The sequence below is a fragment of the Anguilla rostrata genome, chromosome 17 (assembly GCF_018555375.3).
Source record: "Anguilla rostrata isolate EN2019 chromosome 17, ASM1855537v3, whole genome shotgun sequence".
Classification (NCBI taxonomy): Eukaryota; Metazoa; Chordata; class Actinopteri; order Anguilliformes; family Anguillidae; genus Anguilla; species Anguilla rostrata.
The window spans coordinates 9,889,100-9,904,340 of record NC_057949.1 but is presented as its reverse complement, the minus strand read 5'-3'; the positions used below and the strand labels follow the sequence as shown (position 1 = coordinate 9,904,340).

The window sequence follows — 15,241 nt, the reverse complement described above, 5'->3', positions numbered from 1 at the left end:
ATTTGTATTATTGTATTCGTGATATTTACCTTGATTCTTAATCAATTTTAAATGGGTTTTCTGAAGTTTTCCAAGCTACCAATGGCTTCAATTAGGGTTAAGGGCCCAAATTAGGGTTAGGGTTAGGAAAACCGTAAGTCTGAGGGTAAAGGCAAGTTGACGGCTGTGTTCAGCAGCTTGAAGAATGGTTAGGACACAGGTTTGTTAATGATTTTGAATGAGTCAAATATTTTCTACTGTAGCATGGGTACCTATGGCCATAAAAAATGTGCAATATATTAATATTTTTTCAATGAAAAAAATCTTTTAAAAGACCTGAAACATATCATTTTCCATTTGTATTATTGTATTCGTGATATTTACCTTGATTTCTTAATAATTTTAAATGGGTTTTCTGAAGTTTTCCAAGCTACCAATGGCTTCAATTAGGGTTAAGGGCCCAAATTAGGGTTAGGGTTAGGAAAACCGTAAGTCTGAGGGTAAAGGCAAGTTGACGGCTGTGTTCAGCAGCTTGAAGAATGGTTGGACACAGGTTTGTTAATGATTTTGAATGAGTCAAATATTTTCTACTGTAGCATGGGTACCTATGGCCATAAAAAATGGCAATATATTAATATTTTTTCAATGAAAAAAAATCTTTTTAAAAACCTGAAACTATCATTTTCATTTGTATTTGTTTCGTGATATTTACCTTGATTTTTAATAAATTTTAAATGGGTTTTTCTGAAGTTTTCCAAGCTACCAATGGCTTCAATTAGGGTTATGGGCCCAAATTAGGGTTAGGGTTAGGAAAACCGTAAGTCTGAGGGTTAAGGCAAGTTGACGGCTGTGTTCAGCAGCTTGAAGAATGGTTAGGACACAGGTTTGTTAATGATTTTGAATGAGTCAAATATTTTCTACTGTAGCATGGGTACCTATGGCCATAAAAAATGAGCAATATATAAAAAATTTTCAGGAAAAAATCTTTTTAAAAGACTGAAACATATCATTTTCTTTGTATTATTGTTTCGTGATATTTACCTTGATTTTTAATAAATTTAAAATGGGTTTTCTGAAGTTTTCCAAGCTACCAATGGCTTCAATTAGGTTAAGGGCCCAAATTAGGGTTAGGGTTAGGAAAACCGTAAGTCTGAGGATAAAGGCAGTTGACGGCTGTGTTCAGCAGCTTGAAGAATGGTTAGGACACAGGTTTGGTAATGATTTTGAATGAGTCAAATATTTTCTCTGTAGCATGGGTACCTATAGCCATTAAAAAATGAGCAATATATAAAAAATTTTCGAGGAAAAAATCTTTTTAAAAGACCTGAAACATATTATTTTCCTTTGTATTATTGTTTTGTGATATTTACCTTGATTTTTAATACGATTTAAAATGGGTTTTCTGAAGTTTTCCAAGCTACCAATGGCTTCAATTAGGGTTAAGGGCCCAAATTAGGGTTAGGGTTAGGAAAACCGTAAGTCTGAGGAGTAAAGGCAAGTTGACGGCTGTGTTCAGCAGCTTGAAGAATGGTTAGGACAAGGTTTGTTAATGATTTTGAATGAGTCAAATATTTTCTACTGTAGCATGGTACCTATGGCCATTAAAAATGAGCAATATATTAAATATTTTTCAATGAAAAAAATCTTTTAAAGGACCTGAAACATATCATTATCCATTTGTATTATTGTTTGCGTGATATTTACCTTGATTTTTAATAAATTTAAAATGGGTTTTCTGAAGTTTTCCAAGCTACCAATGGCTTCAATTAGGGTTAAGGGCCCAAATTAGGGTTAGGGTTAGGAAAACCGTAAGTCTGAGGATAAAGGCGAGTTGACGGCTGTGTTCAGCAGCTTGAAGAATGGTTAGGACACAGGTTTGTTAATGATTTTGAATGAGTCAAATATTTTCTGCTGTAGCATGGGTACCTATAGCCATTAAAAAATGAGCAATATATAAAAAATTTTTCGAGGAAAAAATCTTTTTAAAAGACCTGAAACATATCATTTTCCCTTTGTATTATTGTTTGCGTGATATTTACCTTGATTTTTAATACATTTAAAATGGGTTTTCTGAAGTTTTCCAAGCTACCAATGGCTTCAATTAGGGTTAAGGGCCCAAATTAGGGTTAGGGTTAGGAAAACCGTAAGTCTGAGGGTAAAGGCAAGTTGACGGCTGTGTTCAGCAGCTTGAAGAATGGTTAGGACACAGGTTTGTTAATGATTTTGAATGAGTCAAATATTTTCTACTGTAGCATGGGTACCTATGGCCATTAAAAATTGAGCAATGTATAAAAAAATTTTCAAGAAAAAAATCTTTTTAAAAGACCTGAAACATATCATTTTGCATTTGTATTATTGTATTCGTGATATTTGCTTTGATTTTTAATAAATTTAAAATGGGTTTTCTGAAGTTTTCCAAGCTACCAATGGCTTCAATTAGGGTTAAGGGCCCAAATTAGGGTTAGGGTTAGGAAAACCGTAAGTCTGAGGGTAAAGGCAAGTTGACGGCTGTGTTCAGCAGCTTGAAGAATGGTTAGGACACAGGTTTGGTAATGATTTTGAATTAGTCAAATATTTTCTACTGTAGCATGGGTACCTATGGCCATTGAAAAATGAGCAATATATTAAATATTTTTTCAATGAAAAAAAATCTTTTTAAAAGACCTGAAACATATTATTTTCCATTTGTATTATTGTATTCGTGATATTTACCTTGATTTTTAATAAATTTAAAGTGGGTTTTCTGAAGTTTTCCAAGCTACCAATGGCTTCAATTAGGGTTAAACTCCAACAGTTTATACGAGTCCTTTAGGGATCATATGTATCATCGCAGAGAAAAACGCATTCTATAGCAGTTGCCTTCCTTTTGAGGCTTCATCAATGATTACTGCACATTCATAAATGATTTAAATCTTGCCTTCCATGTGATACATCAAATATGCTTGTATGCTTAACACTTCTGAAGACATAAACACTTATTAAATGGTACTACAAAGCAAATAAATAAAAAGCATTTGTTAAAATCAGCTTAGGGCTTTCACAGGTGTGAAAGGTTGCTCATATTATTTCTCATATTTTTCCTAGCAATGTAGATGCGAGTAAGTCTCTCTACAGACATCTGCAATACACGGTCTCTTCCATCACTGCGTTTCATAAGACATTCGCCAAATGTTACCTCCACTGTGTTATTACACAACATCAATCTGGATGAGAGGAGTGTTCATTTAGCAGCTGTACCTCACGCAGAAACAGCCCACTGTGACAACAGCATAAGGACAGGCTGGAATGTGTGCTACATTACTAAACTAAGTTTTCAGGAACTGCGTTATGATGTGGAGACGTTGAAATAAAAAAAGTGATTAGCAAAAATTCCAAATGTATTACACATTGTAACACATACACACACACACATATATATATATATATATAATTTTTTTTAGCAAATGTATATTTCTACATTTCTGCAAATATTTTAGAGCGCAATGACATCCATCATAACACATCCTTGAAGTTGGATGATAGCTGAAGTCAGACGATCAGTCTATCTCAAACTCAATCTTGCCAAAACTGAGGTGCTCTTGCTTACCATATACTTCCACCCCCTTCCAGGATCTGCCTATTGCCCTTGGTTATGCAATGGCGTCTGCCTCCCAGACTGCTATAAATCTGGGTGGATAACAGACTGTCTTTCCCCCATACCCCTCAAACAGGCGAGATGGAGGAGCTGGAGGCTCAGTGGCTGACGGGCATCTGCCACAACGAGAAGAACGAGGTGATGAGCAGCCAGCTGGACGTGGACAACATGGCGGGCGTCTTCTACATGCTGGCCACGGCTATGGGCCTCAGCCTCATCACCTTCATCTGGGAGCACCTGTTCTACTGGAGGCTGCGCTACTGCTTCACCGGAGTGTGCACTGGCAAGCCTGGCCTGCTCTTCTCCATCAGCAGGGTGAGCGCCTACATCTCCAAACCTGTGCAAGACCTGTGTGCGTGTGTGTGTGTGTGTGCACGTGAGCCTGCGTGCGTGTGTGTGTGCACGTGAGCCTGCGTGCGTGTGTGTGTGCACGTGAGCCTGCGTGCGTGTGTGTGAGCCTGCATGTGTGTGCGTGTGTGTGTGTGTGTGTGTGCGTGAGCCTGCGTGCGTGTGTGAGAGCCTGCATGTGTGTGCGTGTGTGTGTGTGTGTGCGTGAGCCTGTGTATGTGTGTTATCTACAGTAAAACATCAGAGATAGAAACCCTTCTGGAATGGGGGTGGTTCACAGCTGAAATTCTCCGAAGTTTTGAAAGTGAAGTTAAAATACTCCAATTTCAATTTGTTTGTCTCGTAGACATATAATTAAATGTTTACGAGAAAAAAAAACCCATATGAAGTTTGCCTTTTGCTTCCAGAGGTTGTTCATATGAGCACATTCATTTTGTAGCCTTTATTCCCGATTATAAACATAAAAATAATTTCATTCTGTGTTGCTGCTTCTTGCCTTCCTTCAAAAGCGGCACAAACTCAGAGTCAGTTGCATTTGAAAAATGTCTGGCCCTCCGAGGTACGTCCAGGTGACTAATCCTTCTTTGTTTTCCTGTCTCTCTCCTCACAGGGCATATGGAGTTGCATTCATGGCGTCCACATCGAAATGAAGAAAAAGTCTTCGGACCTGGACTTCAGTCCCCAGGCCAACATGCTGAAGCTGATGAAGTCAGCCAAGCACATGACCAACATGACAGGCCTCACGGCCTCGCGGCTGGGCTCCCCGAAGCGTCCCGGTGACTTCATGCACCCGGCCGGGCCCATGCTGATGGACATGATGGGCGAGAAGGGCAACTACATCTACACCGACAACCGCAGCTACGCCCCCAAGGAGGTGATCTACGGCGACACGGGCGACCTGCAGGCCTACCTGGCCAACCGTCACAAGGACCACCTCAACAACTACATCTTCCAGGGCCAGCACCCGCTGACTCTCAACGACGCCAACCCCAACACGGTGGAGGTGGCGGTCAGCGCCGACGCCACCCAGACCAACGCCAAGCCCCGCGGCGCCTGGAAGAAGTCGGGCCCTGTCCAGGACTCCCTGGCCTGTCCTGACGCCCGTCTCTCCATGAAGAGCCAGCGGTACCTCCCGGAGGATGCCGCCCACTCTGACGTGTCCGACTGCTCCAGCAGAGCCGCCTCCTACAAAGACGCCGACGGCCAGAAGCACCTGAAGTCCAAGGACAACTTAAAAAAAAGATCGGTGATATCGAAATACCCTAGGGACTGCAGCGAGGTGGAACTGTCCTACTTAAAGAGCAAGCAGCAACAAGGAGGAGGAGGAGGAGGGGGGCTGGGCCGTGAAAAGATATACACCATAGACTCCGACCGGGAGCTGAGCCTGCACTCTGACCCGCTGCATTACCGCGAGAGCCGGGCACTGGCTGACGACCTGGACTTCCCCGAGATCTACTCCGACCACAACGACAACTACCGCAAGGCGGACCAACCCATCATCCACCTCAACAGCAGCCCCCTGCACCACGGCGACTCCGACCTCCTGCCGGACGCCATCTACGCCAAGCACTACCCCAAGGAGAAGAGTCTGAGCCTCAGCCCGCACGAGACAGGCAACGACCGCTGCAAGCAGACGCACTGCCGCAGCTGCCTGTCCGCGGTCATGCCCAGCTACGTGAGCCACTACGCCGCCCGGTCCCCCTACAACCGATGCGAGGCCTGTCTGCGCACCGCCAACCTCTACGACATCAGCGAGGACCAGATGCTCCAAGAGGCCATCAACCCTGCCTCCTCTTCCTCGGCGGCAGCGGCGGCGGCGGCAGCGGCGAACCAGGACGGGATGTTCGGCCAGTACTGGCCCCAGACTGACGGGCCCCACGTGCAGAAGAGGAACCGGCTGAGGCTCAGCCGGCAGCACTCCTTCGACAACATCGTGCTGGAGAAGCCCAAGGAGGTGGACCTGGGCAGGCCGGCCCGCAGCGTGAGCCTGAAGGAGAAGGACCGCTGCCTGAACGACAGCCCCTACACCAACATGTTCAACTTCAGACCGGACAGGCTCCTGGGAGGCCGGCCCGCGCTCTTCAACCACAACCTGGAGGAGAGCAAGCGCAGCAAGTCCCTCTACCCCGACCACGCCTCGGACAACCCCTTCCTGCGCTGCTCCTCCCGGGACGACCAGCGGCTGGTCCACGGCCGGAGCTCCTCTGACATTTACCGGCAGCTGGCGCCCCTCAAATCGAGGAACGAGAACAATCTGCGGTCCTCCGTCAGGTCCGCCGCCTCATACTGCTCCCGGGATGGTCGGATACACAACGACGTGTACATCTCGGAGCATCTCATGCCTTACGTAGCCAACAAGACTAGTGTGTACTCAGCTCCCCGAGTCCTCAATTCCTGTAGCAATAGAGGAGTGTATAAGAAAATACCCAGCCTCGAGTCGGATGTTTAACGCTCCCGTTTCGTGTAGCTTCAATCTTAATCCATTTTAGGATGCCACAGCCACCTAAAACCTGAATCAAAAAAAGTACCCACGTACTCTCTAGACAGTTTGTGTTTGTTCTTTTGTTTTATTTGTTTGTTTGTTTGTTTATATTTTGTTCAGCATCAGTGAGTTGCCCGAACAGTGCTTGCCAAAGGTTTTCAGTGTTTCAGTTTTTTCTCAGTGCAGTAAAATATCTCATGGACTCCAGGAATCAGCTCTCAAGAAGAGAGAGAGAGGTGACCCGTTTGAGCGGAATGTGGTGTGAGACAAACGCAAATCAATGGCGCAGGTTCTCTTCAACCTGGCTTGCAGCCCCAAACCTTCCTACAGATGCCATCTCCCACTTTAAGAAAATGGGTCTTACTTAATGCTCTTCCAAAACCTTGGAAGTAAATGCAGAAGCTGCTTTCGGCTGTACAGACATCCCCCGCCCAATACAATAACCAAGAAAAAAGAGGTCGAGAACTGTCTTCATTCAGATGATCTGACTACTTCAGGAATTGCTATGAATTCCATGTAAACAGATACAAAACCTGAGGCAAGCCAAGGGTATTTTCAATTGTTGTAGTGCACTTATAATACACTTTGCTTTTTTATGTTGTAGTACTCTGCAGTAGACATGGGGGTTTTCGGCATTCTAATCACTATCTAGTATGGTTTAGACTTAGATTTTTTGCTACTAGCACACTTTAACAATTAGTTAGTTCCCTCTGCCTCTGTGAATTCTAAACATTAATTTCAAATTACAGACAGGAATATATATTTTTTGCATGTTATTTTGGTACTGGAAAGTAATCACCACATTTACATTAAATGGAATTAGTCTTGCTGATTTTAGGTGGGCACCTGTGCAATTAAGACTTGACCTATGCTTAGTAAAGCTCTAAAAGTCCAGCTTCGGCTTGCAGAAGGACAACCAGCGAAACGTTTGCCTGGGATATTTTGTGAATTCTCCATTCTCTCTCTCTCTATCTCTTAAACAGGGTAATAAAGATTTTAACATTGTACAAAGAATTACAATTTTATTAGAGAAACTTTACCTCACGGTTATTGTGTTCGGTACTTAGATTATCGGAGCTGTACACTGTGACACTGAACGAAAAAAAAAAACATTCTGATCCTTCTGAAGACTGTTGTGTTATTTGTCGCAAAATGCAACCGTTGGATCTTGCCCGTGTTGTCATCGAGTTGTGTGTCAGAAATGTCGAGTGTGTCATGCGAAACACTGGGTAAGATTCAATTCTGAAAGAGGACATCGGTACGCATCAGTTGTCTATAAGACATTCTCAGCATCATTAATGAAAATGACACAATTTGGGCTTTATTTGGAATATATAAATTGCATAAATAGAGCATGTTTATTTCATGGAAACACGTTATTGCAGATTCACCCATGTAAAAATGTCCTACTAACTTGAAAATGATCTCTAAAGGGAACAGAGATGTGTTGATTAGCTGGAAGGTAATATCTCAGGAGACGTATTGCATTGTGGAACTTGTGTATTGATTTAGTGTTGCACAATAAAAACGCACCTTGGCATAGTGTTTGGCTGCAAAGTGCGGCCTTTTACTCCTCGCTCATCTGCTCATCCAAAGTCTTCCAGTACTCTCCTCTCTTTCTGTGAACCGTGAAAAAAAAAACCCCACTGCCCAAACAAAGATGGCGAAGCGGTAGCTAGGAATGCAGAACCCGAACCGCTTACTTTACAGCAGCGCGCACCTTAGAAATCCAGCATCGGCAAGACATGCAATATACGCAGTGCGAGTTTTACTGTGAATCCAAATTCACCCATTGTTTAATTTGAAAAAAAAGAAGAAGAAGAAAACAATGTTTCCAGGCAGCAATGTCTTTTCCTTCATATCTGTTCATTTTCTCTCAGTGCTGTCTTGGCCCCGATATTCCTTTCAGCTTACCCACTGTTCTGAAGGAAATTCTGCAACGCCTCAGTTGGCACTAGGAGTACTTGCAGACTATACTAGACTTTTCACAGGTCATGTTAACCTTCAATGCTGCTCAAGGATGTTGATGTTTTAAAAATATGCACATATAAAATATCAAGGATCCGATATCCAAGTGTGGAATCGGTTTTCATTCCTTCCTCAATCTGTCATACATTGATTATTTTTCACCCCTTGTAACAGCCCTGTTCCTTATGGGAAATCTTTTTAAATTGCATATGAAATATATATATATATATATAAAAGGCATGCAACTCTGATGTTAATACATTCATTTTTTTTCATTTTTTATTTTGATTTATTGAGCACTAATGATTTGTGATAGAGTGCATGCACTGTACGCTATGCACTAAAAGAAAAACTGTTCTTTTGGTGCAGTGCAAGAGTTGGCCCTCAACCCAATCTATTTTTAGATACATCTTACTCCCTGCTCTGTCTTTACCCCGAGTGAGGTAAAGCCTAGTCATGTAAGGTAGATCCTCCTCACGAACTATGCTTTTGATTTCCACTGACCTCTATTCAGATCTTATTTTTATAGGGAAAAAATGTTTGATCAATCTGCTATTCCTCCAAAGATATGATCTGTTCCTTTGTTATTCATTGTTTGGTGTAGGATTTTTTTTTTCTTCCTAATTTGTCAAACACTTGAGGAACTATTTTGAATATTAGACACCTGTAAATCACTTGTAAATTACTATAGGTATACATCATCCTCATCCTGAAAATGATAAAAGCTAGCAGCAGTTTTTTTCTGATAGAGGAAGACACTGTTCACAAGGTCTGTATTTAAATGTCACCTTAAGAGATTTGAGGTCTCCACTTGGATGGAAAACAGGGATCTCAGCCATGGAGTATTTGTAAGCTTGAATTTCGGGACGGGGTGGGGGTGGGGTGCTCAGTGGGGTAGGGAGAGAGAGGGGGATTTTTCTATGTAAATATACTCTATATTATTCCAGGTGAGCTTGGATCAAGCATGCCTACAGTAACCATGTTCCATTGCTGAAGGGAAGCTCCGCTTTGGGTCAGCTTGGTATATGAACACAGTTCCCATGATCCTTTGCAATGGCCTCCATTTTAATTTCCCTGTTCATGAACCAAAGTGCCAATGCGTCACAAATCAAGCTGACTATATTCAAAATATATGGGGACTGTGACACAAACAGACCTAAAACCAAAATTTTTCATTTATTTCACTAACACTGCAGTTTGAAATCTTTCTGTTTTTGTCTCTTAAAATGGTAAAGACCAGATAGAATGACAGTCTATGAAGGTTTTGTTTTTGGCTCTGTATTGGTTTGATTAAGTATTGGCTCCATCACATACAAAAGTAACACTTCAATGTTCTTTCAGCCAAGCCAAACTATCCATTCAGTAACCAATAAGGAACAAGTAGGCTTTATTTATCCTTTCCTTAATATAGTCAATTACATGCAGTTTAACTATTACTGATTATATTTCAGTAATAAAATAGTTATTGTCCAGTTTAAGGCCGATAAGTAGAATATTCACATTAAATGTTCAGCATTAAATCAACTGTCACAAAAAAAGATCTGCATGTGTTCAGTTAGTGCCGGCCTGGAGTATTGTTCTGTCCATACATGTCATTCATGCATTCTTTTTCTGCTGTTAGAGAAAAATCAGTTGGGGATGAGACCATGTGAGGATTTAGAAGGAGCAAGTTCCACTTCCTGCGGAACAGAACAGAACTGGGGAAGTCAGAAGTCTAATAAAAGTAACTGACCTACCCCCAAATATTACAATTTTAATCAAATTTTTCCAAATTGTGTTATTTTCCAATGTACCACCATATCCAAGGCTCACAGGGTGTTATACATCCACTGTATAATAAATTCAGTTACAGGTGTCATGAATGATAATATGTATCAATGGAAACTGATTTATGTTAAGCCTTATTTGTTACGTTTTCTGTTACATTTTCCCCCTACATAGATGCAAATAATAGCTCAGAAAAGCAGTTTTAATATTTAGATTTAAAAAAAGTTATCTGCTCGAAATTACTAAACAGAAAATGCGTAGTTAGTAAAGGGGAGAGAAGGGAAATAAAGAATTTATTTTGTTTCTTAAAGCCAAGGACCACAGGTCAGCAGGGCTGCTTTTAATCATACTCTTATTGTGCCTGCTTCGACCCCCTGTCCTCCCCCCTGAGAAATCTCAATGCACTTCCTGGAATGCTTAAAATATGTGCTGTACTGACTACGCTTTGAAAGTGGCATCACATGATTGCCAGAGACACATATAGCAACTATACATTTAAATGTATATTTGTTTACCCAATGAAATTACAGAAAAGTTCCAGTTATTTTATTTCCAAAAATTGAGGAAATTCAGAGAGAAGTAATGCATGTTCAATTCAGTTTTTGTATAGCACTTTTCATAAAGTACCAATGTCTCAATATTGTTTGTGTGTTTATTTTAGCTAAAACACTTGTCACTGGTCTTCATTTCATGAATGATTTTGAATAGCTAGATATCTACTAGCTAGCTAACATTGCCATGTACCAACTAGCTAGATACCTAGATATGTTAATGTTAATTCATTTTATTGAGATAATTACTAAAGTAAAATGAGTGAGTGAATAAAGTAACAATGTTCATTTATTAAATGGAAATGAAATGAAATGGACAGCAGTAACATACGCTGTCCAGTGTGTTATTTCAATACATCTTATTTCAACGTTTTACCCTTTTTTCATATTTGGCCTTATGCTTAAAAAGTTTGTTGCGTGATCTAACGAGATTAAAATTATAAGGGAACTGTGCGTCTCCAGCCAGTTGTTGCTATGTACGTTACTACGCTGACAATGCTGCACTTTCATAGGGTTTCAACAAAAGTGGAGGAGGACTGAATTTGTTTACTGACTGGTTCTTCAGGATACCTCAGGAAAACACAATAGAGTAGAATTTTACCCTTAAATGAGAGTTTTTCATCATGTGGTAAAATATGAGATCCACTCATAGTGTAAGGAGTACATATTTCAAGAGCAATGTCGTGTACGAATTACAAAATACCTCAGTTTTAGCCACTTTAATATATTCGTTTTTCATACTATATTCTTTGCAACAGCTGTAACGTTCCATAGTCAGTCCGACGATATATCAACAAGAAATTTATGAAGGTGGCAGTAATTGACACTTTTTACAAACATATGCAGGACATTTTCATATACTGTGTACAGTTCCTGAAATATGCTCCTCATTTTTGGATTTTATATTTTAACACATTTTTCCTAAATCTGGCAGATCTGCTCTGCAGCCCCTGTGAAATATTTGTTTATTATTTTCTATTTATTTTGACTAGCTCGCCTGCACAAGCCCCCAGTAGAATTAACCGAAATATATGTTTCGGCTGAAATCACAAATTGGCAAATAAACTAAACTGTGCACAGTGGCAGATTGCTAGAGATTACTTGGTGCCTGGTGGACATGCTATGGTAGTTTCATTACAATTTTACAAATAGTTGCCCTACCAAACTGGCAAAAAAAAAAAGTAGAATTTGAAGTACTGTTCTGTGAGGCTTTGGCATTCAGTAATGCGCGTCCATGGAGACCACTGTACACACTAGAGGGCATTTTGATCTTAAATGGTAGCTTGTATATTACGTGCCAAAAACCACTGGATTGCCAGGGCTTGTCCAAAGGCTAAAGAGCTACATCTTTGTGACACCGTGTAAAAAGCGTCACATCACAGAAAACCCACGTTAGGGGAAGAAATAGTCTGAGAAAATCACTTGTGATTCCTGTTGAATTACCACTTTTGCTTATGAGCATTGCATTCATATTTCTGTGTCAAAGTAGACATTATTTTAGGATGGTGTTTTATACTTGGGGGAGGGTATTGTAGAGGGTATTGTGAGTATAAAATAGCTGTCTCTCATATCATGTGATCCTCTGCCCAAATAAGTTTTTTTTTTTATTTGTAATGAAGCATTATCACTTGTGCGTGTGTGTGTATAAAAAATGTCTCAAGAACTTTTTCATGTAAGTTTCGATTTATCACTTATACAAAGCTGACACAAACTCTTGCATTAATTAAATTAATTCTGCTATTGGCAAATTTGCATGAGAAAGTACTACATCAGTGGGATGGTTAAAACATATCTCCTATTCTCTCTGAAGTACTTCTGTTCCAATCTTTTGTAACATAAGTATAGAGTAGAAAACTGTATTGTGTTCTGATTTTTATTTTTATTTGTTTTATTTATTTTTGGTAATCTGTAGATTATAATAAGGGAACTGGGGGGTGGGGGGAGTAAAGGGATGTTTCTTGTGAAATGTAAATAAATATCATGTCACTGAAGGAAATGTGAAAAATTACAAGATGTAAAAAATGTAAATAAGTAAAAGTTTCATTTTTCTAATAAATGCTCTTTCTGCCACTTTACCATGGACGCGGTTTCTATAGGTGTGTGAAACCTCCAACACTGTGTGCGAGATGGTGATGGCTCCAGTAAGCCAGCCCACTGGCTGCCAGTCTAGAATGTGCTTCTGGCTGTCGCCCGAAAAAGTAAATTGGGGGGTGGGGGGGGGAGGCTGGGCGGGGGTATGGGTGGTAAAGAAATGACGAGTGAATGTGAAAATTAATTTTTATTCCCAATATCCCCTCATGACCTTATCTTAGTCAAAAAGTCTAGGGTATGATTTTATTTTGCCGTGAGAGGAAAAATGGATAGATTTTTCGCTGACACAGTAAAGGCACATGGTGATGTAAGAGAAATCCACAGAGGTGTACTGCTCACCGGCTGAAATGATCATTATTCAGGGTTACATCCTGCTGATGATCTATGGGAAGACCACAGCCCAGTGTTTATAGCAGCCGTCAGGGCTATTCAACTGGTGACTCAGGGGCCGAACGCAGCCCACCATGTACCTGCTCTCAGTCTTTACACCCCAATGAGAATAATAATAATAATAATCAATCAGACGCATTAAAACTGTGAGTACTGTATGGCCACGTCTGTGTCTGCATATTGTCACCATACCTCCCACCAGCGACTAAAATGTAAAATATAATGGTGATGTACAGTTTAAGAAGGCAAAAAGTACTTAATTTCACACACAAACAATACACCTTATTAATATATTATTCTCTAAATGTGGAAAATATTTTCATGTATGCACAGTATTTGTATGCTCACACCAGTACATACAGCCTTACAGCCTGTACATCTGAACTACTTTGTCTAGCTTAATATTTGCCACAGCCCCATTTATAAAGATGGTATCTGCCCTGTATTTCATTTGAAATATTGTCGTTTTTCATTGTTAACCTGACTTGCACTCCAAATGAGTGGCAGCTGTGTCGACTCATGTTTTATCACCTGTAACATATAATTCATATTCATAAAGCAAAAATATCCTTGAAGTGTTCTTCAAGTACCTTCGTCGTGACACCACAGAACATTGCTTATTTATTTGGCTTAATATAAGGGTAAAAGAAGCTAGTATGCTTGAAACACAGGAAGCTTAAAAAGTACCCATTAAATTCCTAATTGCATTGATTACTTTTCCTTGATTAACAAGTGTTTTGACTGAACCGAGGGTCACAGATATTTTTCGTTGATTGCCTCTAATGCGGTAATATTACGTGTTCCACGTTAAATGATTTTAATCGTGACAAAGATAACTTAATTTTTGTACGCAAAAAGGAGAGGTTGGATAATCATGTTTTTTGTCACAATTAAAAACGTTCCAAGTCAAATGCAGAAGAGGTTACGAAGGGTAACCTTGCGCATCACTTGATTACCACAAGCACAAAGACAATTAGCCGCAGATGGGTGGGACTCGTGTTCACCGAGTCACGCACGCTGGTCACAGAATGCAGCCGAGTCCACACTCGGGACAGTCGCTGGTTTCCTCCCCTGACCCAAGCCAGCGAGCCCCCTGTGATCCCGCGTCATGTCCGAGGTTCTGCACGTTGCCTATCAGTACAGCTGCATGTTTACTGAAGAGATCGGCGAAAAGCAGTAACCTACCCAGGGGGTGCAGTCACTGCACCCCACATTTACCCTTTCATTGGCAGCACCCTCTTCAGTTCCCAAGGCCCTTAAGGAAACTCAACGTACTGTAACATATTGTAAATATACGGAATTTATATATATATTTTTTAAATGGTGCGATATCTTGATAAAATATTTTCAGCCTATTCCATTTAGGTTGATTTTGTCTTTAATTGGATTTAACAATCTTAATCGATTGTTAAAACAATTTTATCAGACATTCCCAATTGCTTGCCAAAAGACCTTGCTACTAAAAAGTAATGTAAATGCTATTTGCTTTAAACCAAAACAGTGATATTGTACCACCATAAGAATTAAAACTGGATAATTTTGCACACTGGGAAATGTGCAAAGTGTCCACATCTAACCAATTTCACTGGCGACGGGAAGAAAAGTTGATCTGAATGCAAACAGTCCTTTCGTAGACTTGCTTGGTATCTGCTTGTAGCTGGATAAAAGAATAAGAAAAAAGAAATAAAGATTCATTCCCTGAGAACATTTGAGATGAATTAGAAACAGGCTCCTAGATTCAATAAAATGCATTTACCCAGTTTAAGGGCATATGCAATTCAATCAAGCAAGGCCTAAATTGTTTCAGATTGAATCAGACGAAACCTTTAAGGTTTTTAAGACTGAAAGATCAAAGAAATAGGAAAATCTGTAGCCTGAAAATTGTGGTGCTAGAGCTGGAAGTGGGAGCTTTTTTAAAAAGCATGTGGACTTCTGTAATCTATTGTAATCTGCATATTACAATATTACAATTAATAAAATACTATCCAAGATAGAGGTTTAATAATAATTAAATGAAAAAAGGAATATCAT

At 40.3% G+C, this 15,241-nt stretch overlaps 1 protein-coding gene across 1 annotated transcript in view; it reads left to right on the top strand.

Annotated features, from left to right (window-relative positions):
• LOC135243453 (glutamate receptor ionotropic, NMDA 2A-like) overlaps positions 1–6,669 on the top strand; it is a 68,844-nt gene extending 62,175 nt beyond the window's left edge. Inside the window, exons 10-11 of the mRNA XM_064315321.1 lie at positions 3,690–3,928; positions 4,572–6,669. Of these exons, the coding sequence (XP_064171391.1) occupies positions 3,690–3,928; positions 4,572–6,410 (2,078 nt within the window). The 3' untranslated portion in view covers positions 6,411–6,669. The remainder of the gene's footprint in view (positions 1–3,689; positions 3,929–4,571) is intronic.
• Positions 6,670–15,241: the final 8,572 nt, after the last annotated feature.